This window comes from Denticeps clupeoides, chromosome 17 (assembly GCF_900700375.1).
Source record: "Denticeps clupeoides chromosome 17, fDenClu1.1, whole genome shotgun sequence".
Taxonomy (NCBI): Eukaryota; Metazoa; Chordata; class Actinopteri; order Clupeiformes; family Denticipitidae; genus Denticeps; species Denticeps clupeoides.
The window spans coordinates 15,481,371-15,506,744 of record NC_041723.1 but is presented as its reverse complement, the minus strand read 5'-3'; the positions used below and the strand labels follow the sequence as shown (position 1 = coordinate 15,506,744).

At 45.2% G+C, this 25,374-nt stretch overlaps 2 protein-coding genes across 2 annotated transcripts in view; one reads left to right on the top strand and one right to left on the bottom strand.

Moving 5' to 3' along the window:
* Positions 1–21,681, top strand: part of LOC114767055 (RNA polymerase II elongation factor ELL) — a 27,624-nt gene extending 5,943 nt beyond the window's left edge. The window contains exons 3-12 of the mRNA XM_028958555.1: positions 9,258–9,385; positions 10,495–10,658; positions 13,699–13,940; positions 14,970–15,094; positions 16,211–16,316; positions 16,607–17,066; positions 18,576–18,639; positions 18,942–19,113; positions 19,527–19,571; positions 19,835–21,681. Coding sequence (XP_028814388.1) covers positions 9,258–9,385; positions 10,495–10,658; positions 13,699–13,940; positions 14,970–15,094; positions 16,211–16,316; positions 16,607–17,066; positions 18,576–18,639; positions 18,942–19,113; positions 19,527–19,571; positions 19,835–19,945 — 1,617 coding nt within the window. The 3' untranslated portion in view covers positions 19,946–21,681. The remainder of the gene's footprint in view (positions 1–9,257; positions 9,386–10,494; positions 10,659–13,698; positions 13,941–14,969; positions 15,095–16,210; positions 16,317–16,606; positions 17,067–18,575; positions 18,640–18,941; positions 19,114–19,526; positions 19,572–19,834) is intronic.
* Positions 21,570–25,374, bottom strand: pex11a (peroxisomal biogenesis factor 11 alpha). Its single transcript, XM_028958557.1, has 3 exons — positions 25,069–25,374; positions 24,725–24,840; positions 21,570–23,484 (listed from the first exon to the last, which is right to left on the bottom strand). The coding sequence occupies exons 1-3, from the start codon at positions 25,122–25,124 to the stop codon at positions 22,916–22,918; spliced, it is 741 nt and encodes a 246-aa protein (XP_028814390.1). The 5' UTR covers positions 25,125–25,374; the 3' UTR covers positions 21,570–22,915.

Here is a 25,374-nt window from a genome sequence, read left to right as displayed (position 1 = left end):
TGATCTACCATGTCACCCAGTAGTGGACAACACCCAGAGTTGTTGTCGTACAGAGTCGAGTCGAGTCGAGTCGTCTGCTGTTGTTTTTGTTCAACACTGAGCCTTTTTTCTAAAAGTTGATACCGTGGATTAGAGGCACGGCTGATGTTTAGTGGATTGTGTTTGGGTGTGTTGCTCTGGAGGGTATTAATGGCTTCTGATGGGGGTGGATGGATGCTCGGTGGGAGGTGGGGTAGAGGGAGAGCCTGCATTTCTCAGGGCGTCTCATAATGACCCCCTTTCTCTCCCCCCACCCGTCTGTGCTCCCCCTCATTATTGTTCTGTCGCACCCCGTGCCACCGCTGAATCCTTGGGTGTCACCAGGGCTCCCATCTCGCATTCGGCTACCCCAGGCCTGCGCCGCCTTCCAGTAACACCACACAGTGGACCGCGAGTGTGTGTGTGTGTGTGTGTGTGTGTGTGTGTGTGTGTGTGCGCCTTCCTTTCCTCCTAAAGCTCATTAGAATGACAAAAACAGGAATGTAGTTGGAGCAAAGCCTGTCCCTAGCTGCACTGCTGGGGAGGAGGGGGGAGTTGTCCCACGTGCGCTTGAAAGGGCACACGCCATTCTATTCATCCAGATGTGTTGGGCCCTGCAGAATGCCGTGTGCGCCCCCTCGGCCGGGGGCCAAGCCCAGTGGTTCTCGGCGGCAGGGCCGCGGGCCGCAGGAAAAACGTGCGCGTAGGGCCGCCCGTGTAATAAAGGCTTTTGTTCGGCGTCAAGAGTTCACCTCACCAGAAGTTTTCTCAGCTGGAAGCTGTGAGGTTGCAGTGTAGTCTGTGTACCAGTTTCATACAGTACGTATAAACAGATCATGTTCGCAAAATTATACAACTATATTCTACTGATCATGCATCGTAGCATGCAAACAAAGGACGAAAAAAAAGCGATGAGTGTAAATCCTGTCATGGGCCGGACAGATTGCAAGTTTATGCCCAGCACTGACCTGATTGTCATGGCCTCCGTCAATAAATGTGTGTAGCATGATGATAGCAGGCTTTCTCAGCATGTCTCCAGGCCTATGGGCGCGGCTGAACCGCTGTCATTTAAATGTTATAAATCTTTCGAACCATCTACGGAATTCCGAAACTGAATACTTCTGTAATATCTGGAAGACTTGCCTCCGCTGCAACATGGACTGGATTTGTCTGTCACCTCAGAGGTCACATGCTTATTAGATTGTTGCACAGCCACTTGCACAGAGCAGAAAATTGGAAAATTGGCGATGCAAGTTTGTTTATCCTGTACATATTTCAGTACACAAACTATTTGCATAAGGTTGTAACTATGGCGCTGTAACCATCTAGTAGCTATGAGCAAAACCTGTTCGAAAAGTTTCTTTTAAGTTCCTTTCCAGGGTGCCGGTCACAGCATGTAAGGAATACCGCAGGTTGCCTGGAGCACTTGAGGCTGCGTGGAACAACCTGCTTAGAACAGGTTGAACAAGGCGCCACGCTAAAATGTTGCATCTGTACAATGGGGATGAAACGTGCTCCTCAAAAGCAAAGATGGGCTAGTGTAATACCTGCAGACACATACTGCGTAGCGGCTCTGCAAAATACGGCCTCTAAAAAAATCTCTTGCAAACAGTATAACTCAACAAAATGAAAAGTTTGGGGATATTTTTTGGTTAGTTTTGTATGATTTCTCGTATTAGTGTTGGCATCATCTGTAGTTTTGATCAATATCAGGCAAGCCTCATTTGTTCAGATTCCATGCTGTGACATAATCATTATTGCTGTGCTAATTTGTATGCATGGGAGCACTTCTTGCAGGTTTTCCGCCATAATATCTCTCATTGGATTTCAGTCGTCGTGCGTATTTAAAGAAATGTTAATGGTAAAGAAAATGTAAATGCCCAAGAAAATGGGGAAATTCCTGAGACAGTGTGTGTGTGTGTGTGTGTGTGTGTGTGTGTTGACTGTAATAAAAACCGATGCGAGCTGGAGCTAACTGGCGTGCCGGTTACCATAAACCCATTTAAACACTTTTAAGGGGGCCCGATGCGACGGTTTGAGGATTTTAATGGCGCTCTAGGTGACGAATATGTGAACATTAGTGAACGTGTGCATGCCAGCTACGCGTGTCTTTGTCGCTGTTTGCAGAGAGGGGCTTATCTGTCCACGCAACACGCTCTCTGGTTCCCCACGTCACTAATCGGGGCTTGTTTTGGACCTTGCCTCTCTCGGGAAACCTGTGTAAGTTAATCAGGTTTGGCTGCGCTTTCACATGTAGAGTGATTATGGATTTAGCAACAAACATGCGTCCAGGGGTGGATGCGAGAAGGTGGACAAATAAGCCAAGCGCTTCTACGTTCAGTTTGCTGGAGGCATGAGGCACCCCCATATTTCATAAATTCCCTCAACACCGTCACTATAGTAACAAATATGGAGGAAGAAGATGGCTTCTGGGTTTTGTGCGAATGGAGCACCTCGGAAAGCTCCCCTCCCTCGTACGAAAAGCTCACAAAGGGACGGGTGTTGGAGAGGGTGCAGCCTGGCGTTGGTCACCCAGCGTGCGCTGAGTGTGACAGATTAGCCCTCAGGTGCTTGGGAAGAGGCAGATTTTCCTTGGCATCCAAGGCAGCACCTTGGGGGATGAGAGAGGCTGCGACAATACCCCACCCCCAACTCAACGCACCAGCCACTCCAACCCCCCATACTGCAACAGACTTCCAACCCCCTTCCTCACGAACGTAACTGACTTACAGAGCCGAAACACTCTCCCCCTCTCACGCTCGCACACACACACACACATATATCTGGCTTAGTTTAAAGGGTGATTTAAAAGACAAAGAGAGATGTGATCTCATTTGTTGCCTTCAGGAACTATGACTCGGTGCAGACTCGTCGATCATATGGTAAACAGCGGCGGGACGGTGGAGTCGGGTCGTCCCTGGTGCACACCGTGCCCGAGTTATCTGCTATTGTCCGCATTTGTCCTTGCAATAATGCTCCCCGTCTAAATACCACTTGTTAGCCACGTCCCCGCTCTCTCTCGCTCGCTCACCGACCCCGGGGCTAAATGTCATGGTGGTCTTATAGGACAACAAAAAACCCGACTTGCTCACATTTGTCTTTTGTTTGTCATCTTCTCCTCGTTTCTGCCTGTCTATCTCTCTCTCTCTCTCTCTCTCTCTCTCTCTCTCTCTCTCCTTGTGTGGATCACATGAGAGCCATCCACCCACCCCCCATCCTGGTCGCTTGTGCTCGAAGAGCTTAATGTCCGTTCCAGAGAGGAGACGGCGAGGTGCTGGGGCTTCCGTGGGCAGGCCGAGTCGGGGGGCGCCGGGACGGCCCGTCCCGGGGCCACACGTCCGCACCGCGTTCATGAATAATACAGCCGTGCCATCGCATGTGGCTGGGTGGGCAGAACAAAGGGCGGGCGTCTCGGAGAAGCCGTGACTGAGCCCGCGGTGACGGGAGAACAATGCGGAGCGGTGACAGCGCAGACGTGGGCAGGCGGCAAAGGCAGTGTGCAGTTAAGCTAACAGAGAGATGGCCACCAGCCAGGGGGCTCTTAAGGTGACCGCCGGTCAAAGTGCTGGAGTCACTAAAGAGCCTTCACCGCTGTTTCATGCGCGTTTTATCCGCACGGATGAAACAGCATGCATCAAAACATCCCACCATTTCTTTTTACGGTAAATTACGGTGTAATATAGATTTTAGATATTGTTACTGAGCAAACATGCAACTGTAACGCATGACCGTAATTTGCATGTTGATCTTATCACAAAGATATGAAGACATGCAAATTAGTCCCACTGGGGATATTGTTCAAGGAGAAATATTTAAAATAATAATTAGTAAGAATAATAAAGTAATTAAATAAAAAGCCAGTGGATTAGCGTTTAGTTACTGAAGTTAGGCTTAGGCAAAGCGTCACAAAAAACCCCCCAAAAAACGTATAAATAAAACTGATGAGTTTTTTCATTTAGACACGTATTGGAGGTGATACGATTAAGCTGGTAGTTTGACGTTCGAGGCTCTCCCAGATGCATTAAACCCACAGCTTGTTAAAAGCAACACCTGGAATAATACAGCGTCTTCACTTTCATACCTTCTTTATTTTCCTGAGCAGATGGGATATTGCGAAATGTAAAGTTATATTAAAAAAAAAAAAAAAAAGTAAAAAAGCTTCTTCCTAAACAGATCTTTTTCTTTTTTTTTTTTTTTTACCTCATGTGTCTCCAGTATTCTGAGGTGTGTTATGTAACCTAATAAAAAGAACAAGACTTTTACAGCTCTTTGGGAGCCGGGTGGGGGTTTGTTGGTGACCACCGCTGAGCGTGCCCTTTGTCTCCACCTCCAGCGGCCAAAGCCCCCGCCAAGTTGTTCCGTTCCAGTCCGGTTCACACCTTACAACAGGCTGAAAGTATTTGACATCTCCAAACACACACCCAGCGGAGAGCAGCAGATGTGGAGGAGCCCGGGCCACAGAGGCGGTTATTGTATCCGACTCGGCACACCGGCGGGCCGCGGGCTAATCCTGACAAGGTGCCGAGGACGGTCAATACGGCGCTGTTCGGCTGTGTGATGACACTGGCCGTCGCGGGGCCCGAGCGTGGCCCTCCCAGGGCGCCGGATCGCTGGCCAGAGTCTTTATTGTGCATTATACGTGCATTACATCGCCTGTCTCGCGCTGGGCACGCAATGGCAGTTTCGCTGGGCGTTTTCTCGGTGAGACCGAACTGTAAAGGCCTTTTGGAGTGGCCCATGGGTGTGTTCTGGCAGAAGAAAAGTGGCCATCAGATCTGTTGCAGCGCCAACGCACACAAGAGTCACACGTACAGATTACAGAGTCACTTTGAATCAGCACTTCTGCAGCACTTAACTGGAAGCGTGAGAAGCCTGATATGATCTTACGGTAGTACCGCTCGCCGCGCTGGTCCGGTGAGAAGGAGAACGAACAAGTGCACTTATATTGTGCAAAAAGTTCATTTGTGTTTGTAATTTGAGACAAAACACCCTTGATGGAAATTGAGGGAATATACCATATATGAAGATTTAATTTTACTATTTAATTAATTTCCACAATTGAATTTAGTTTCCAAAATTTTTTTATTTTGCACTAGTATATTAAATACATAAGTTACACATTTATTATTCATACGATTTGTCAGTGGTCCTCAATAAAATGTAAAAAACATATTCTGTTTGTCTCCTCTTTATTGGCCAATCATACAAGGATGAGCTCTCATCCGCTTATTCTCGTGCCAGTTTGGGCTCTAACAGCTCTTTAAATCCTTCCCCCATTACGCCTCCCTTAATCCCTCGTTCCCATCAGATCCTGGGGACATCACATGTTTCCACAGCTAGAAAATTGCCATTTTCCCTGGAGAGGGGAGCTGGGAACTAATGGGTTAAATGACATATGGTTATGAAGATGGAGAAGGAAGCTGTGAATAAAAAGGGGGCGACCCCAGAGCGGGGTGACCTGCGTGACATTGATTAGAATGAGAATGTGAAGTGTGTATGGTTGTAGGCGGAAGGGTGACGGGCCAGCAGCACACTTGACTGGGGAGGGGACGGGGACGGGGAAGGGGGATGCGCGCGAAAGTGGGCGAAGACTGTAAATCCAGGGCCGTCTCCTCGCCCCTGGGGGCCGGGCCTGCTTTTTGTTCGCCGCCACGGCCAGTTTAAACACTAATCAATCGGCCTTTATTGCGCGGCTACGTGCCGTGACAGTTCCACGGCCCGACCAACTGACTTGTTGCATGTGACTCGGCTCTAAGTTGCCTGCCGATTGGACGGTGTCCACTGACGACTGTGAATGGGCGAGCTGGCTGCCTCTGTATACGTGTGTGTGTGTGTGTGTGTGTGTGTGTGTGTGTGTGTGTGTGTGTGTTGTGACTGGCTTCTGCCTTGTGCTGCGCACTATTAGGGGAGCTAACGGCCGATGAGGGGAAGGGCGCGCGCCGGCTGCGGGGGGTCGTGGAGCGGGGTCGGGAGAGGGGTGGGGGCTCTATGCCGTTGGCTGGATGCCGCGGAGGCTGCTTATGCCTGTGCCGCATGACTGGGCATTTGTGACGGCTAGAGTCCCGCCCGAGGCGATGCGCTGTCTCGCTCGCTCTCGTTCGCTTTCTCTCCCTCTGCCATCGAGCCTGGAATCAATCACTCGCCACAGATAACTAAAGAGGCCGTGTCAAGGCCTACCCACTGTCCTCTGCTTGTCGCGGTGTTTGCAATTAAAGGGGAAATGTGACTCGAAGCCGCCCGTCTTTGAGACTCTGAGCAAAGCGTCATGGCGGGCAGTTTAGCAGGGGGCAGAGCGGCCAGGGGCATCGCGGACGGGAATGTTTCTTTCCACTCGATTAGCCACAAACAATAGGACGAAGCCCAGCGTCACTGTATATGCAGACGCTGTATCTGTATCATGCCAATAAATATATTTACACGCATTTCCGCTTTCGACTGAATGAACCATGCGTGTGTCACTGCAGCCATGACATGAATATTAGTGGTGCGAGATAAAAGTGAACAGTGGGGTTTGACTCGGAGGAGACGTGAAAAGCATGTGATGCCGGACATAGTCCATCTGAGAGAGAGAGCGAGTGTTAAGACTAGCGAAATGATCCAAAAATGGCCTTGATCATTTAATCAAGCATTTTGTGAGGATAAATGGACCAATCTTGTATTTACATTGAAAACTACATTGAAGTAGTTTTTAGTCTTGACCAACCTTAACAATGTTAAACGTATAAAAATGAATTACCTAAACTCTACCTTTAGCTCTTCCAGACCTGGAATATATGAGGCTTTCAGACAAAAAGTATATTTTGTTCAGATAGTGGATCCATTTGTTGTGGGACTCATCATGAATTATCATGAGATAAGAATTTGTTCAAATTACTGAAAAATGAATTCACATGAATTCATATATATATATATATATATATATTTTTTTTTTTTTTTTTTTTTGTACCATTTTGAAATAACATCTTAAGTGCACTATGCTGCCTTCCCAGGACCAAATTGCTGTCTTGCCCTGGGAAGAAGGCATATTGCCTCAGACTTCACTCAGACAGTCCTTCTCCATGATGCATCTTGCTTTCCGAATCTAGGACACGCCGTCTGCAAAAGCGTCCATCAATTTCCAGGCTGAATTGTTGCCGCAGGGCTTTTAAAAAAGATGGTCAGTTCCCGGTGTTTCTGAGGATGCAGAGTAACTTGTTGCTTAATGAGCTTGTATGTTGGACTGTCTTTTTTTTTTTTTTTTTTTATTCCACATGAAAGTAGGTTTCTAGGGCCACTTCCATCATGTGCACATCATAGTTTATTTACAGCCTTGTTTTTTGCACTGTACCAACACACGTTTGCCTATTCAGATCAACTTGAACGGTCACATTATACACCTTTTATTGTTAACACGGAACCCCAGGGTCTTAATGAAAGGCCTGTCACATGCTTCCGTCAAAGTTCTACCAGGCTGATGCATAACGGCGGGCATTCTCACCATGTCTCCACAGAACAGTGGAGAACAGGTGGTTTCAGTGTTTTATATTACTAGGTGCGAGTATCTAGCGGCGACACGTGCTGTTTTACAGATTGACGTAAGGTGTGTTTTCCACTATATGCTGCATGCCATAAATAGAAATGAGACTGGGCTGAATTTTCTTCTGTGATTCACCGCCGAGTCCTAAACTCTTGTTAGTGTCGCTGTACGATCAAGAAGCATCCTGTAGGCACCCTACGCCCATTTTCTCATTTCCCTCTCGAGATATTTAACAAGTGTTCATCTTACATTCATTCAGCAGTGGCGTCCTTGAGAAAATATGTATCATTTTTGAATATTTTAACATGTAAAAGTGCACAAAAGAACGATTGTTTAATTACAACTCCCTCGTTTTTCCCTGCTGTGTACTGTCGTAGGGTGACAAATTGGCTCATGGGGAACAGTGAACTTGGCGATATATGCACACATACAGGCATACAGGTTATATATGTGCTTGAATAGATATGCTTGAATAAAGAATGTGCACAAGCAGTGAAAACGTGAGAACTTCTTAATTTGACTGGGTTCTAGAATACCAGAGTCAACAAGCATGGATCACCTTCATCTTCTGAGTTTTATGTAATCCTCGTCAAAATTCAGTCAAGTTGGTGCACGTCGCCGTGAACAGTCGTATCTTTTACTGACGGCTTTTTCTCTTTCTTACTCTTTTCATGCTCGTTGCATATAACTGCAACCTCTCATCTGTGGGATTTTGTCCAGTGTGAGCTCATTGGCTCAGTCTTACACGGTGCAAGTAGCAGGGCGCTTGACGTCTCAGCGGACGACCTTAAGACATGCAGACCTGCTTCAGCCAATTACGGGGGGAAGAGGCAGCTGAGGCTAAAGGAGGGACGCTGGTACAGGCCTGAACCCAGCAGGCAAATTCACAACAGTGACGAGCCTCTCCCTGCATGCGTCTAATTCTGCAAACTGCGCTCAGCTGTCATCGCGTCAAAGGATCCGCATACTTGCCTTTGGTGGTGGGCTGCTGCCAAAATTGCCGTAGTTACCGAGTTAGCGAGACGCTGCAAGGGTTGGAAACTTGTCCTGGCCTGCAGTGCCTGGCCTTGCTGCCACAGGTACGGCGCATGAGATGGGAATTGCGCTCGATTAGTGGCCTTTCCAAGGCAGGCAGGGAGCTGTGTGTGATCGGCCAGGGGGTGGGTGCATTGTGAGGGGCGGGATTATCTTAACGAGTCAATTGCAATACATCAGACAGCGGTGTCAATTGTATTTAGAGTGAAATACATTTCCAATCATGGTACTGCAATTAACTATTCTCAGGATTCTTATTCTCACTGTACAGAATTTGTAATAAGATTATTTAATGTATAAATACAGCATTTAAGAAAAATCTGATGAAACATCATACATTTCTGAACAGCTAGTGTTTTGTGCTGGAGTGAAATGTGGATCCTAATTACTGTAAGACATCAGAGCCCTTGTCTCTGTGGGCATAAGAGGAAAAGTGACTCAGGAAAGACCTGTTAGGTTTTCATGACAACATGTTAATATTTAGAAAGGGGACTTTATTGAGGGTTTATTCCGTGTTGTAAACACCATGGTCTATGAAAAGCAGAATTGTCTCTGAGAATAATTTTTGCTTTTAATGCATAATGCAAATTGATTTGTGTCTGAAAATGCTTATTGATAATTAATAATGCACTGATTAATGTGTAGCTGTGATTTAATGTCTAATTAACCTGTGCCATTGTCTTTGCAGTACATCAAAATACCTGTGGCCTCGCACGAGTCCTCAGATGCACTGCGTGTCTTCTCCTTCTACCTGTCCAGTGACAGTAAGGACAAGCCTCAGGCCAGCTTTGACTGTATTCATCAGTATATCTCGGGGTAAGCACCGCCACGTGAATCTATAGAATCTGCATGTCGGTGGCCTGTGGGGATTAGTGTGCTAGCGGGATAAGTCATCGTATTCTAATGTTGCAAACTTGTCACACACTGTGACACACACACTGCCATGCAGCAAATAAATAAGGTATAGTAGGGTTAAGAGAACATCTTAAATCGTACATTTTGTCACAATTATCAGCAATTGGAAGATATTTGAGTTCGATTTGCTCTGTTTGCATTCATTTTTGAACCCATGACTTTTGCATCAAGTCAGCCTTAATGGCGGGGCTAAATAAAAAAAACAAAAACTAAAGACCCAGCAATGTTCAGAAGTCTCATGCGTCACGCAGTCCATAACCAAAACCATATCTACCCACTGAATGGGTTGTGGAAAACTTGCAGAGGCCAGTTAAAAACAAATAGGAGACACGTAGGCCTGCCTAGAGCCATAAGGTCATGTACCTGAACTGGAGTGGGTGTTTCTGTGTCCCTGAGTGATGTCACAGCTTTCGCAGTGGTTCCCCACGATGAAGGGGCTGTTACTTGGTCAGAGCGGCACGGATCTGCTGTCTGCTCAGTGCCGAGGACTCACAATAATCAGCTTGTCCCTCACAATAAGGAGCTTCACACAGGATGAGGAAACGCACACCAGTGTAACAAAACCAGTCCGTGGCGTTTGGTCTTAAATTAGTCACCTTTGGTTGCATTGTTGATTCTGAGCAAAGTGCTGTGCCACGGATATATATATCGGGGCAGTAGGGGAAAAAACAAAAAAGCTAACAAGAGGATAGTGCTGTATCTGTGGTGCCTGTGGTTTCCCTGAAGCAATAAAACAGTGTTCCGTTTATAGAGTGGGATATATTTTTTTTTTTTTTGCTCCCCAAAAAAGATCTTAAAATTAGATACATGTCTTGAGTGAACCGTTTTCATTTTATATTTCATTTCTATACTCATTTCAAAGATTTTGTGTGTTTTAAAAAATGTCCACTTTTACTGCAGTTCCACTGAATTTATATATAATGCAATGCATCAGCATGCACTGTTATTAAAAAGGTTTTGCTTGTTTTACTGTACATGTGGATTCTAAACCTGTCCACTGTGTCCCCCAGCGATGGCCGGGAGCACCTGCAGAGCCAGGGCAGCATTCAGGACAAGATCACGGTGTGCGCCACGGACGACTCCTATCAGATGACACGGGAGCGCATGTCTCAGGTGGAGAAGGACATCTGGAGCAGGTCGGCCATCGAGATCAAGCCAGGCTCTACACACCCGAGTAAGTGTCTTCAGGAGAAGAGTTGTGTTACTTCCTTAGGAATTCAAGGGCATGCACTATGTATGGCTTTTTCAAGACATTCGTGCCTTTAGAGTCTGCCGAGCCCGACTTCAAATGTGAAATTTTTCTTAAATTCATCAGGTAAAAACCAAACATGCAGATAGATTATGATCTTAAAAAGCACCTCCAGAATCCCTCCTTCCGTGCCCATTCATCCAGCGACACTGAAGCCATCCTGATGGCTCGTGAAAGATGTTGTGCCATTAGTAATTACTGCCAGTTGCAGTAACGGTTCGCCTTACGTTGATTATTAATTTCATTCTGATTATGTCACTTCGCCAAGATGTCACTTCGCGCTTTCTAATCTTTCTTTCTGCATAATGCACTGACCAGGGAGAGCAGGGAGATGCAGGGTGTCGAGGCCGGAGCCGCTCTTCATTACGGCGAGTGGGAAGTATGCCCTAACAAGTCTCACGCCGGCTGGATGAAGTTCAGCCGGAGATTTTAATTACCGTGGCCGGGAATCAATTAGTTTTCATCTGCAGACGCGCTGAATTATACATGGGGGTCTTCTGAAGCAAAGTCCATAATTCCCCCTAAGTGGCTGAAGGTAGGGGGCACGCCGAGCCACGGCCCCACATCTCGGAAAGACTTTTACCCCCCCCCCGTCTGAAGTGACAGATGCACGGTGTCCTACCGGGAGGTGTGTGCGCGCTAACGTTGCTTCTGCAGAAACGCGCCATCAGACCTTTGAATTAGATTATGTTTCCGTCACTTCCAATTCTACACGAAAACACCGGTATCAGCAAAAGAAAACAAGTGAGTGGTGTAATTATAAAGGGAAGACTAAAAAAAAAAAAAAAACAGGCGCCATTTGGTCTCGCCGTAAAAATGCTGCAAAACTGCAACCCCCCCGCGTGGCTCCTGGCGTATTTAGTTTGCAGAGGGGCGAAATGAAAAGGTCTCAGGCTGCACTTGTAATGTGGTGCTGAGTGGAGGAGCTCCTTGCGGTGACAGACTGTATTTCTGCGGCACTGTAATGGCACACTTGCGCTGGAGTGGCCCCTAAATAGCCCGCTGGAATCATAGCTTTGGGGGAAGAACTTTTGAATGGCAGGTATAAAAGCGAACCTTTCAGAATAGAAAGTTGTTCACTTTTATCATTTTACTGCGTTGTTAAGGGACACAGGTGGGACCTGAAGAATCGGTCTAGTTGTAGGGCGGCCCGTAAAAATGAAAGGAGCTGTCAACATGGGCAGACGCACCTAAGCACACGTTGTGCACAGGATGTGTGTGTGTGTGACACACTCCTTCCTGCCAGATTCTTGACATTCCTCAGCATCATTTATAGCATGAAAAACAGTAAGGATGTTTGATTGAACTATATTTGATACGTCTTTTTTTAATACCAGACCGCACATATTTCCACCTCCAGCTTGTGACCTGCAATGTATAATAATAGCTTCAATATTATAGTCAGGGTTGCGGTAACCAGGTAGGCAAAGCAGGCAATTTCACAGGACCCCAGGCTGAAAGGCCCCCCCGTGAACAGTTGATTATGTACTTACACTAGCCATTATTCTGCAGTAAGGCACACATTATATATTTTAATTGGAAAAAGATTAAGGCAGCGAGCGCAGCAGCCACTGGAGAATTCGTCTACTGAATAAGGAACCATCTACACAGAGAAATGGAGAAGGGAACTTATCCAGTTATCTTCTTGAGGTACTTTAATGTATAAATTATTGCAAAAAAGGCATAAATACATACTGATCCATTCATTTCTTCAACAGTGACACTTGGTGGTGTCAAAAAAAACAAACAAACTGGCAAGGTTGGGACCAAACCTTCTTTTTACACAAGGCCTCCAAAGAGCCCTGATTATAGTCAACTTGCAAAGCTGTCAGGTCAGTTTCATATATTCAGAGCTGTATAAAATCTAAAGCGTGAACCAAAGTTAAACATTTCTGTAGATATGGCCTGGTTGCCCATCTAACTTTATTGATGTAATGCCACAAACTTGAACAAACTAGCCAAATTATAACCCTCCAAGCAAATATATATATATATATTTTAAGGGGAAAAAAACATGTTTGCAGCATTTTTAACAGTGTGGTGGTTTTGTGTTTAGTCTTTATATTGTTTAGTCTTTATTTATTTACAGCTTAAAAAATAACCGCACCTCATATCCTGTACGTGCGGAGTGAAAATAGTACAGGGAGCTAAAAATGCCCACCTTATGTAAATCCGCGGTTAAATGGGGCAGGGGATGCTCGCGTTGCTTCGTCCTGTGGCAACCTTCAGAGCCGAGCTTAAACGTCTAATGCGATTACGGCCGGGCCGGGCGATATCCATTAGCTGTGCTTGTGTGTCCCGCTGGCCTGGCTCCAGGTATATTAGCCAACCGGCCGGTGGACAGGAGCCCGTGTTTGAGCCGGCTTGGTTTGCCCGAGAGAAGGGCCCGGGTCTTGGCCCCGCACGCCTGCCCTGGGGCGTGTGCGTCGGTGTGGGAGGTCATCAGAGTCCCGGGCCAGCGTGTTTGTTTTAGAGGAGATTTCCTGGGGCCGCGCGAGGTGCCGTACCGGTGAGCAGAGTTTGCAGATGCTGAACACGTGCCAGACTTCGTCCGTCAAGGCAAAGGTGCAACATCCGTCACGTCCTGCGCGTCTGGTTTAAACACTGCCCCCCCCTCAGGCCTTTTGTTTTGCATAATGACAGATCAGGGATTTGCGCAGCAGCGAGGCGCCATGTTATTTGAAGAAGCGTCCATTTATTTTGAGTCCAGAGGAGGTCCAGTAGGTAGGATGGACATAATCCCTGACGTCCCTTTTGTCCGTCTATGCCACAAAATTCATACTAACTGCTGTGGTCTTTGCCTCAGCGAACCCTAACCTTCATTTAAACATGCTGCATCTGGTTATATCAACAAATGAGTGGTGTGTGTATGTGTGACTGTGTGTAGTATGTGTGTAAAATGTGTTTATATATATATACACACACACACACACTTACATATATATTTTTTTTTTATGTCGCTTAGGCAAATGTGTGAAGATCAAGAGGAAACCAGTGTTGCCCTCAGCCACGGATGCCTCTAACAAGCATTCCCCCAGCAACAAGAGGAGCAGTGTGCCCAGCCCCGTAGCCCACCGGCCCCTGAGGGACCGGCTCATACACTTGCTGGCCCTCAAGCCATACCGCAGACCCGAACTTCTGCTTTGGCTAGAACGGGATCGAGCCAGTCCCAAAGACAAGACTGATCTGAGCACAGTGCTGGAGGAGGTATATACACACACACACACACTCACAAATGCTTTGTGTTGCTCCTACATGCACTGTAATGCATAGTATGTATGCTTTTGTGTACATTTCCTGTATGCTGACATGTATTATGTATGGTGCAAGATAGATGACTCCTTGCAAACATTTTCAATTGAAATTCATTTATAGCAAGATATTTTGGAATATTATTATATGTTCCTTCCTTGACAGTAGATTATCAGTACAAACCCCTTTCAATCTACAGTAAGCAATGCATTTATTATTTAAAACAAGTAATCTAGCTACTGATTCCCATACTAAGTTTTTAACCTTGAGGAAGGAGTGCTCCTTTCATTCACCATATCATTCTCACACATCCAAACATCCACACAGACACATGTAAGACCGATTACACAGATTACCCCAGCGAGGTCCACACAAAGAGGGCAATGTCACAGAAGCTGGTGCTGAACAGCACCATACACAAACCATCACCAGCTCAGATCACTGGACCCGACTACACTGCAGCTGCACTCAAGAAAACACACACACACGCACACAGAGCCACAACTGTTTTGGAGAGAGAACCCCCCCCACTGACACACACACCTCCCAAGCCCTGGAATAGCTGCAGGCAGCACAACAGTAAAATATTCGACATGTTTGTCTGCTATGAGTTCAGAACTAATGTGCTTCTTAAAAGCCCTACGCTGCGCTGCTAAAAGGACCCTCTGTTGGCTGTTTCCCGTTTCACGTGTATTTGGGGGAGATGTGGTGGAACTGCCAGCTGTAATTATGGCTGGTTTTTAATTGTCATATAAGCTGAATATCTGTTTTCATAGAGGTGGGGAACATGTGCATATAGTGGACTGTAATCTATGCAAAATGATAAGATCTTGTTTTTATTGTAGTTGGCGCTTGTTGCAGCAATTTACTTCTCTAAGCACTTTTTTAAATATTTATTTAATATTCTGGTACCAGGCAATAAGTTGCACCAGCAGCAAAGTGAAGCTTTTTACAAAAATCCTCCCGTCGTTTATTTGACCCCAGGTGGCTAAATTGAACCCCAAAGATCACAGTTACACCCTGAAGGATGAATTCTACCGGCACGTCCAGAGAGACTGGCCAGGCTACATGGAGGAGGAGAAGCAGCTCATCAGCAGGCAACTGGCAAGGTTGGTAAAACAGTCCCGTTTCACACACTACAGCCTCTGTAGATGCATGTAGCTGCTCTCAGTTTTTAGGGTTCAGTTATTAGGTCCTGGTAGAACGAGGGCTGATCATTTCCCCTGATAAGAAGCTGCCATTCACACAGCGGGACGTGTCCCTAATAGTCATGATGTCTCAAAGAATGGCACCAAAAAAAAAAAATTTCAGAGCTGGAATTTGTTAATTGGCACATCAAAGCGGAGGGCACTGTGTTGCTGGGTGGTGCCTAATGGAATAATTCAAAGGGCCACTGGCTACAACTACAATTACCGGCAGCTCTCAACAATGGGCGCGCAGGATGTGGCCAATGCAAATTTTTGCAAACGGGAGCCTTTGGCAGCAAGAACCAATGTATTTTGGGAAGCCTGCCACATCCTCGTAGATGGCCCCCAACCCGGCTTATTAATCTTCTTCACTTTTGTCTGTTGAATTTCGGTTCAGTCGTACAGTGGCGTTTGTGTTCTACTTGTGGCCCTTGCAAATGACCCTTTGCAGTAGTGTATAAAACAAAAAAAAAAAAAAAAGAAATGTAGATTGGGGGGTGGGGGTTCTAGCTCAGAGAAAAGAGAGGTGGATGTAAGGAAGGAGCTGTAGGAAGCAGATTGCCAGAGAGAAGGAATGCATCTGGCACCATTGTTTTCGGCGCTGGACGCCGCTCAGGCCAGTGTCTGCTCCCGCAGATGTTATCCTTACCCGGAAACACACGAGGAACCGACCGGGGCGCAGAGTAGCAAGCATAACACCCACCCCCCACCTTTTTTTCCACCCGGTTTCTGTGCACAGGCGCACAGGCTGTGACTGTGTGGAGAGCCTGTATTTATTTTGGTTCCCTTCTGAGCCGGTGAAACAGCTGAGTCCGGGAGCCGGTTATCACGTTGCGCATTCCTTGCCGAATCGTGGACCTTGATCCCAATGTTGGCAGGACCCAAATGTTTCTTCCTGTTTAATTTCTCTGTTTCCTGTAAACATTTACTCCACCCCTCTCGCGCCTTATTGGCTATCCGCAGGGTTTTACACTTGAGAAGCCACTTGGCAAGTGTATAAAGAGTCGGAATTTTAAACCTTACCTTCTGATGTTGCAGAAAACTCCAGCCGCTCGGGCCGAGCCAGTTGAAGCCGAACCATTCATTCCACAAAACCACCGGGGACTCTCCGTCGCAGCTCAGCCCTGTCAAGAATGCCTCTGTGGTAAATGCACACTTGTCCAAAACGATCGGCTGCTTTACCAGGCATGGTGACATTTAGTGCGTTTGCACCGTAACGAACGAATCTTATTGATTAAGTGTGTTGGGATGTGAGGCTGATGTGGCGAGATGGCTTGGCGCAGCACCGGATGTTTATAATTTATGGACTAGCTGGACTTAGTTCAGTCGCTGCTTTATGCAGGAGCCAATTAGGCCACTGCGAATCCCCTGTCAGCCATGTTGTTTCTGATTTTATTTTTTTTTTCTTCCTGCTTTCTTTTACCCACATCCCAGAAACGCCCTGTGCCTACCGACCATTCGGAAAGTCAGACTCCCAAGAAGCAAAAGTTATTAGACCAGAGTCTGCCATTACAGTCGCCCTCCAACGGTCATCTGGGCTCCTCCACTGGCCGTGGCGCCACAGTCCCAGGAAGTGGCAGTTTACGGACCAAAACGGAGTTTGAAAGGACCAACAATAGCATTCAGGACAGCCAAAATAGCCTCTACCCAACGCACAAACTCAGCGACTCTGGCTGCGTGCCGAAGTCAGTGCAGGCGGAGTCGGAGCGACTGCCAGCGCCAAGCCCCAAACCCCCACGAACTGAGCCCCCTGTAGACGCTGACCGGGTGCTGGCAAACGGGCAGCACAAAAAAAAGAAGTCCAAGAAGCACAAAGACAAGGAGCGGGAACGTTTAAAACCGGAGTGGGTCGAGACCAGTCCTGACCTCAAGCATAACCAAGAGAATCTGAATGGTGGGTATCTTATCAGTGCCAATTCCCGATGAAGAAATAACAACTTAATTCACACACGTCCTTCAAGGTGATGATACTGGAGCAAATTTTTAGGTGCCAGGCTCTGTGCCAACAGACAAGCCCATCAGGGCAATGCAGGGTCGGCCTGTGGCATAGGCAAGATAGGCATCCATCCAGGGGGCGCCAAGAAACGCCACTATTCTTAAAACTATTTATGTGTCTTAATATTAAAAGAACTAGCCCACCTAGTAAATCATATTAAATAGTAGTAATTATAATAATGACACGTAACACTCCTATGGGGCCACGGGGGTGAGACGAGAAAATAATGTCTCGTCAATGAAAATGAAGAGACATTTTAGTATTTATTTATTTTGTAATAAAAAATATACTATCGTTTTTATTGGTCAAAAATATTACATGATGTAACACTAACTAGCAGTGGAATTTAGTGCGAGGCAAGGGGGCACCAGCTACAATCTTGCCTGGGGCTCCAAATTTGTTAATTGTTGCCAAATTTGAACTGTTGGCAACAACCAATCAGATAAGAACAAATCTGCCGAGAGAGAGAGACAGACACTGCATAGAATCATTTCCAGCTGTCAGTGTTGTCATGGTTTCATCATTTATTGACATTTGTTATAATTCATAAAACAAAATTCTCCTGGAAATAACTTTCTTTTAAAATGCTTCTTGGCTCAATGGCATATTTATAACTATGCTGCATACCAGCCAAAAATGTTTCTATTTCTATAGCCCACTATTGCCATCTTTGTTTAAAATTTCAGCTCACAGTTGGGCATGTGATTTGAAGATCTCAAAAAGATGCCCATGATGATAAAAAAGGTTCATACAGAATTATGTGGATTATTCTGTGTGGGAACGTGTCCGTGCGCAATTGGTCCAGTGACATCTCCCACAAAGTTCTTTTTTTTTAAAGAACCCATTGTTACAACCACAAAGATGCACATTGGAATTGATCAATATTATAGTTGATGACTGGGGATGTTTCTCAGTGCTTTTCCCAAGCCCGTGTAAATTGGGGAGGGTCGCTTCAGGAAGGATATCAGATGTCAACAGATAAACAGCTTAATATATTTACTTCTAGCTGATAATGAGGTGAAGTGCAGTTGAATAATTGACTACCTGTACTTGATGGGTTTTATACGTTTTGAGGGGCTGTCTGCAGGGCTTTATGCTCCCGGAATCTGTCGGCCATTTGAACGCAGCCGTAAGAGCACAGCTTTGTAAGTGTGCCAGCCTGCGGGTTGACTCGCCCGTCCCTGGGCGGCTTGGTAGATGATTGACAGAGCAACAGCTGTGTGAACCCTGGTCCCGCACCTGCACCTCCCAATCTGCCGTCCTCTGTCGTCACTGCCTTCCTCCGGCCAGGCCTCTTATCAGTGTCCCTGATAAATGGCTCCATCAGCCAGGGTATGATGGGAGCTTTATCACGTTTGCATTGGCGCATTAACCCCCTCCTTCTTTTCTGTGTTTGTTGATCTGTAGACCACGAGGGGGGCGGCACACCTGCCTCACACACCTCTCCTGCGGAACTGCCTGACTATTTATTGTGAGTTCAAACAAATCACACCTTCCTTTGTTCCCCACATTTTCACTACCTTTGCTCCTGTACGTAACCTGAATTTGTTGAGTGATGACCAGCGTACAGTTTAATGTGTTTGCATTTTTAAACCTCTGTGTCAGAGTGTTGGCACATCAGAAGAAGAAAAAAATGTCACCGACAGTGTTTTTTTTTTTTTAAAGCAGTACAATGAGTTAGAAATCAATAAGTCAACGGTGCCACCTGTTGGGTGGGGCGAAGAAAGCAGTTCTTTTTCTATTTTTCAACCACCTCTGCGTGTCTTCCTTTAGAAAATACAACACTATCACAGGCTCGGAACAGCGGCAGCAGTATAAAGAGGACTTCTGTGCAGAGTACGATGAGTACAGGGACCTGCACGACCGCATCGGTAAAGTCACACAGATGTTCGTCCAGCTGGGCTCCAAGATAAAGACCCTCTCCCCAGGCACGCAAGAGTATAAGGTATGCAGAAATACAGTTCTCCACTGATAGCACTGTGTTCTTGAAACCACACACACTTTACCCTGGGTTCATGCTCCAGGGACATCTGAACCTGGAACCTGTAATCAAATATGTTTTCTATTTTATTTTAATTGTTATCTTGTTTTCTGAGTAGTTTTAACATAGCACAGCAAAATTGATCCATTTACATATACAGCATTTATCAGACGGCCTTATCCAGAGCGACTTACAATCAGTAGTTACAGGGACAGTCCCCCTGGAGACACTCAGGGTTAAGTGTCTTGCTCAGGGACACAATGGTAGTAAGTGCGGTTTGAACCTGGGTCTTCTGGTTCATAGGCGAGTGTGTTACCCACTAGGCTACTACCACCCTGAGATCCTAATTCAATAATGAAATATTTTCATCATTTCAGGTAATGGAAGACCAAATACTCGAGAAATATAGGAAGTATAAGAAGGTAAGCATTTTTTTTATTTCAAATGCTTTGAAACATCTACGTTCTTTAAACTGCAGTGTCATCGTAAAAGGAACAATTTCAAACAATTGAAAAATAGATTTTAATCCATTATGAGTAGAAAGTAACCATTCAATCACAAATACAACAATTCATAGTATACACGGAATCTTTTGTTTGTCGTGTCTTTCCCACATGCCTGAGTACACCGTTGAATGTCAAATGCACCAAATCTGAGCCAAAGTTTGGTCTGTCCTCCTCTGCAGAAGTTCCCTGGCTATCGGGAAGAGAAGAAACGCTGTGAATATCTTCATCAGAAACTTTCACACATCAAAAACATCATCCTGGACTATGACCGAACCCAGACCCCCTCATAGTAATGGCTCCCTCCCTCAACGTGTGGTGGTATGGACCAAAAGGACACCCTTAAGGAAACGCCAAGGCCCAGAGAACGCGAGTCAAGGCATTGTGGAGCATCAAGCAAACCGAATTGCAATTGCAAACTGTTGTGTGTAGAGGAAAGTGGAGAAAGTTTGACCCAGGCCTCCAGCTCATGCTAAGGACCTTTTAGCATTAGCTGTGTAAGAGAAAGTGTTGCATTGGCTGGGATTTTATGGTGTAGCATACATTGTGAGGCACAAGTCCAATTGTCTGAATGAAATGCGTATTTGACCTCTGCCACCCGTTTTTGGCAAAGGCTAAAGAGAGGAATCACTGTTTTTGATGGTACAATCATGTAAATGGAACGAACAAAGAATCTTCGAGACCCAGTCTGCTGTCAGCTTTTTAATAATAAGCACAGTCTATTTTGCTATATAACTGAATGTACATTTGTAAAATTACATAATGTAAAATCACAGCGTATATAAGATGGGTTTAAATCACTGGATAAAATAAGGGAAAATCTGAAATATATTCTATACTCTGGGTACAGAACTGTTCAGGATGTAGAGACAACGTATAGATAATGATTCCAATGTGTCCACGCCCTAGCCGGATAGTATACGGTCGGAGAACCGTTTCCTGCGTTGATCAGATCGAAGTGAAGGTGGATGGGAGGACCTGGGCCCGTTCCTGTCCTCCACATATTTAAAGGACGTTTGTAGAAGTGTAAAGGACAATGGTTTTTACTGACTCTTGTACCTATAACACTTGTGGTTACAGTAGCGGTACTCGTACCATCACCACTGTGTCCGGAGGCCATCTCTCCAAACACTACTGCACAAAGGTGTCCTTATGATAATAATTCTGATAATAGCAGTTGTATTATTATTATTATTATTATTATTATTATTGTTGTTTTATTATTATAGGACACTAAACAGCAGAAACAATCATGTTCTGGAAGCAGATTTTATTTGTATGTTCATGTTTCTTATCTATATTTTCTGGATATGTTACTCCACCTGTTTAGTTGAGCCATTGTTGCCCCCCTCCCTCCCAACTTGTCGTTTGGTTGTAGAGCAAATGTGTTATTTTATTATTCCACACTGAACCTTCGGGAGGCTACCTAACAGTGAAAAATGCGAGGCCTTTGATCCTTCCAGTGTCTCATGCGTTGGAGAATGTACATGCCTCGCACTGAGGAGGAGCAATGTATCAAGCGGTTTAGCAAAGGATGACATTTACTCAGCCTCTCGCGCCGACGCTGCTGTATAACGAACGGTGATGGGATAATTAACTTGCCATGACCCCGTGGTTAACCCACACAAGAGGGCAGGTGGCCTTTCACTATCTGCCTGACCCACCCTGCATCGTTTCCACTGCCCTGACATTGCATCAGCTAGCTATGCTCATAGCCGTGTGTGCATTTAAAAAAAAAAAGAAAGAAAAAAGTATTTTGTGTCATTCTTGCGCATTGACATTGCTCCTTTGGACACTTACTGAATTGATAAGTATTTCTCTCAGTGTTACTTACCCTCAAGTCATAATGTGGTTCCAAGCAAGGAAAAAAAAATCCCACAAACGTACACACGATAGATTTGCCAAAATAGGATAGCTCATTTAATTTTTTTTTTTTAATTGTGACTGTTTTTGATGTTTCATTCCTCCATGGGGGTACTTCATGTTTTGGTGTAGATGCCTTAAATAAACTGGACTGCATTACCTTTCACCTCTGAACTATGGCATTTGTCAGGATCTCTATCATACAAATAAACTCAAACTGTCTTAAGCACTTCATTTTTTTTTATTTAATGTCTGCCACTGAAACAGTCTCAAGTACTCAACTCAAAATTTGCATTCTTTTGGGATATGTTTATTTTAAATTTGTCTCTAATGTGATAAAAATCAAAAAGCCTGCGTGTGGGTGATGAAGCTTCGTAGGGCTTTAAATGGTTGTGCTGATAAAATATTCCTCTGTGTGGCAGTGTTGTGCTTTGTGACATTGGTACAGTTACATCGTAGACGTTTTACTCGTTTATTAGGTCCAGTGGACTTTCCCTCTACATAAGAATTGGGTAAAGCCAGAGCTGTGGGTCAAAGGCACATTAAGCAACTGGCCTAATAAAATGATGAGTTTCACAGTGTCCATAGACACTTTTTAAAAAAATTATTATTATTATGCCATGCAATTAAGAAAAATGAAACATTATACAGTAGACCATCTTTTATTTGAACATATATATTACATAATCTGTAGGGAACTATTAAATCCTATTTATACATTGTGTTAATGTGCATAGACCTCCCAACTGTCCTCATAATTTATGCAAAGGAATGAACAAAAAAAAAAAAAAAAAAAAAACACAACTTCCCTGCTTCACATTGAGAAGTGAGGCAAACAGAGGCCCTCATAGATGAATGGAGACGTATCAGTGCCCACACTGCAATATAAACACATATCAGATCTTTCTTTATCTACAATACAGCAGGATGAGGTAGAGAGAAAAATCGAGTAATCTACATTTAAGAATCCCATGGAACAAATGCCCAGTCTGAATTTGCAGTTATCACCTGCTGCGATTCAGTATGGGGAAGTGAGGCAACCTGCTCACGGTTTTATGGAGCTTTTATCTCTGTAAACACAGTATAGTAAAGAACCACGAAGGGAAAACAAAGGTAAATAGAGCAAAGTTGAACAATCCAGGTTCAGACAGTAAACTCAGTACTGAATTGGATGATTAAGGCAAAGTCTTGGTTTGGGCTTTTAATTTTTTGGACCAAAAATATTTCATGTCCAACTTTTCACCATAGAAAGGATATATGCATCGCATAATTTGTTCCCTTTGTTCTTAAAGATGAATTAAATTTGAAAAGTTAGCCATAGAGCCAGGAAGTGTGTGGACTCTACAAAAGTGCACTACAAAAAGAGAGCTAGAGTAAGAATTATTATTGCTGCAATCTTCTTACGGTTTAATTTTCAAACTGGGTTTCATGACTGACAGGATCCCCAAAAGAGACGACACGAGCCCACAAAGGCCAGTAACTCCTGCATTCGTCTGGTATATTCCGAGCCTGTCCAGAGGAATGAAGAGGTCACAAAGATTCTTGACTGTATCCAAGGCAACAGATGGGTCACTTTTCAGGCTCTCCAACAAAAGATAAACAAAGGCATCAAGCTCGGGGACGACCGCACATGCCACGTCTGGACTCTCGTTGAGGTGCTGAATGGCCTTCTGCCGATAGCCCCTGTCTCTGGACATTTTCATCATAATCTGGGAGATGCTATAAACATCTCTAATCAAATTCATAACCAGGGACAAGAAGTAGAGGCGGGTGGCATTCAGGTTCCACCACTCCTTGTCAATATTGCGGATGAGCCCTATACTCTTGGCCCACAGCACGTTGTCACAGATGAAGTAGAGGGAACGACTGGCGTGGGCTACGCTAAGGCAAAGGCACAAGGCAGGCTCCGAGAGCTGAATAGACCGCTTTGCAGCATCAATGGAGTTCACGGTGTTGCCCAGTCTGAACACTGAAAGAAAAAAAATCATAAATCGCATCAGTGCAGCATCAAGTTAGATTAACTTGTAACTTTCTTATTGTCGAACTTGTGTACAGAATCTACAACAGAGTGAATAAAAAGATTGTATTCATAGTTGGGGGTCCTAGTGAACCAGAATTTATCTCTTCATCGATGGTAACTTGAAAGCACGTTGTAAGTCGCTCTGGATAAGGGCGTCTGCCAAATGCCGTAAATGTAAATGTAAAACAACAAACAGGACTTCATTTTCCAGCATGCGCCAAGGAATCCATGTCACTGGTCATGTTATGAACTGTCCTGGGTTTTTGTCTAAAGTGAACTCCTTTCCCCATCAATTGCACTTAAGGCCCTGCATGACAAACTGTTCCAAGTCTGGTCCTTCAAAAAACGCATTACTCCTTTCATGAGCCAAGATTAATCCAAAGGATGATATGTTTCCAGAACACAGCTGCCTCAGCAAATTAATATATAGGCCCAGTGAAATAACAGGAAAACTGCAGGATAACAATTATAAAAGTAAAAATGTTTCATATTTTGCGTTCCGATTGCAAATATCCGATACCAAACCTTAAAAAAAGTGCAGCAAAAGACTGGAGATTCTGTAATTATCTGTAGACTAAACCAAGGGTTCCCAATCCTGTTCTTGGACTCTTTTACTAAAGTGTCCCATTTAACAATGCATAAAAGCTTGTAGGTTTCAGGTTTTTGTGGAAAGACCTGTCATCCCCTGGATTGAGACTAGCAAAATTTAGTTTTCCCACAGCCCACTGTTACCCTGGACAAAATCCATTCATACCCATTAATGTTCCCCGTCACATTTTACTGATTCATCAATATTATTTACATGTGTAGTGTTCCAGCTCTAATAAAACTTTTAACATTTGCATATTATGGGTTTTGCAGTACTTCGCCGTACTTATGTAAAAGACAGTGATCAAAGATTTGAATTGTAAAAAAAATCAACTTCATAACATCTGCGCCTTTATTCATTTGCATCTCTACCAACATGGTGGATTTGCATGTCGCCCCCAAATGGCCATATGTGTACATGACAGCCTGTGGACTGGAGCGGGTAGGACTCTAGGACCCCGGGGATTCAGGGGTGAGCCGTTCATGGATTATCGCGTTCCCATTATTATAAATGGAAGCTCGCATGACTGCGTGTTGTGCGGCGCGGCCTGAAATGTTGAAATGGGAACCCAGATTCTGCATATCGGCCCGGTGAACTCACATTTGCGCCCCGAGCTCATGTTCGACTCCAGGCGTTGCAGCTTGGACAGGAGCGCCTTCCGCGAGGACTCGTTCCTCAACAGGTACCGAGCCAGTGCGCAGGCGTACTGGGTCGCCCTGAAACGATCAACACAAAAGCAAACTATACGACCTCCCGTCTGGAGTCGGCAAACATTAAATTACTTTTACAAACGATACAACTTTCACGGAATCGCCGATTGAAAGCCTCGCTTTACTCCCGTGGTGCACCAGGAGGAATGTGTGTTTGAACGAGATTATATGATTTTAAAAGCACAAATGGGCTCTGTGGTCGAGAACAGTTTGTTTCTGACACGACGAACGCACCTGAAAATCCGATCTCGTCCCTGGCTCTGGTTGGTGAACTTGACGAAAGACTCCATATTTCGCTACAGGCGTTACCAAGTCACCAGGTTCCAACAAGAACAACAAAAAAAAACCCTTCAGCTCCACTCGCTCGATTCTCACAAGCTGAAACGAGCGGGGAAGTGTCGCCTGGCGTCCTCAGAGCCGCTTTGCGCCCGACGTGGCGAGCCCAGTCGCCGAACGCGAGTCGGCCATGTGGGTTCCACCTCCTCCTCCTCCCCACGCAGGAGGCTGCGTGGAACTCGCAGGGCCGGCACACTTTCAACC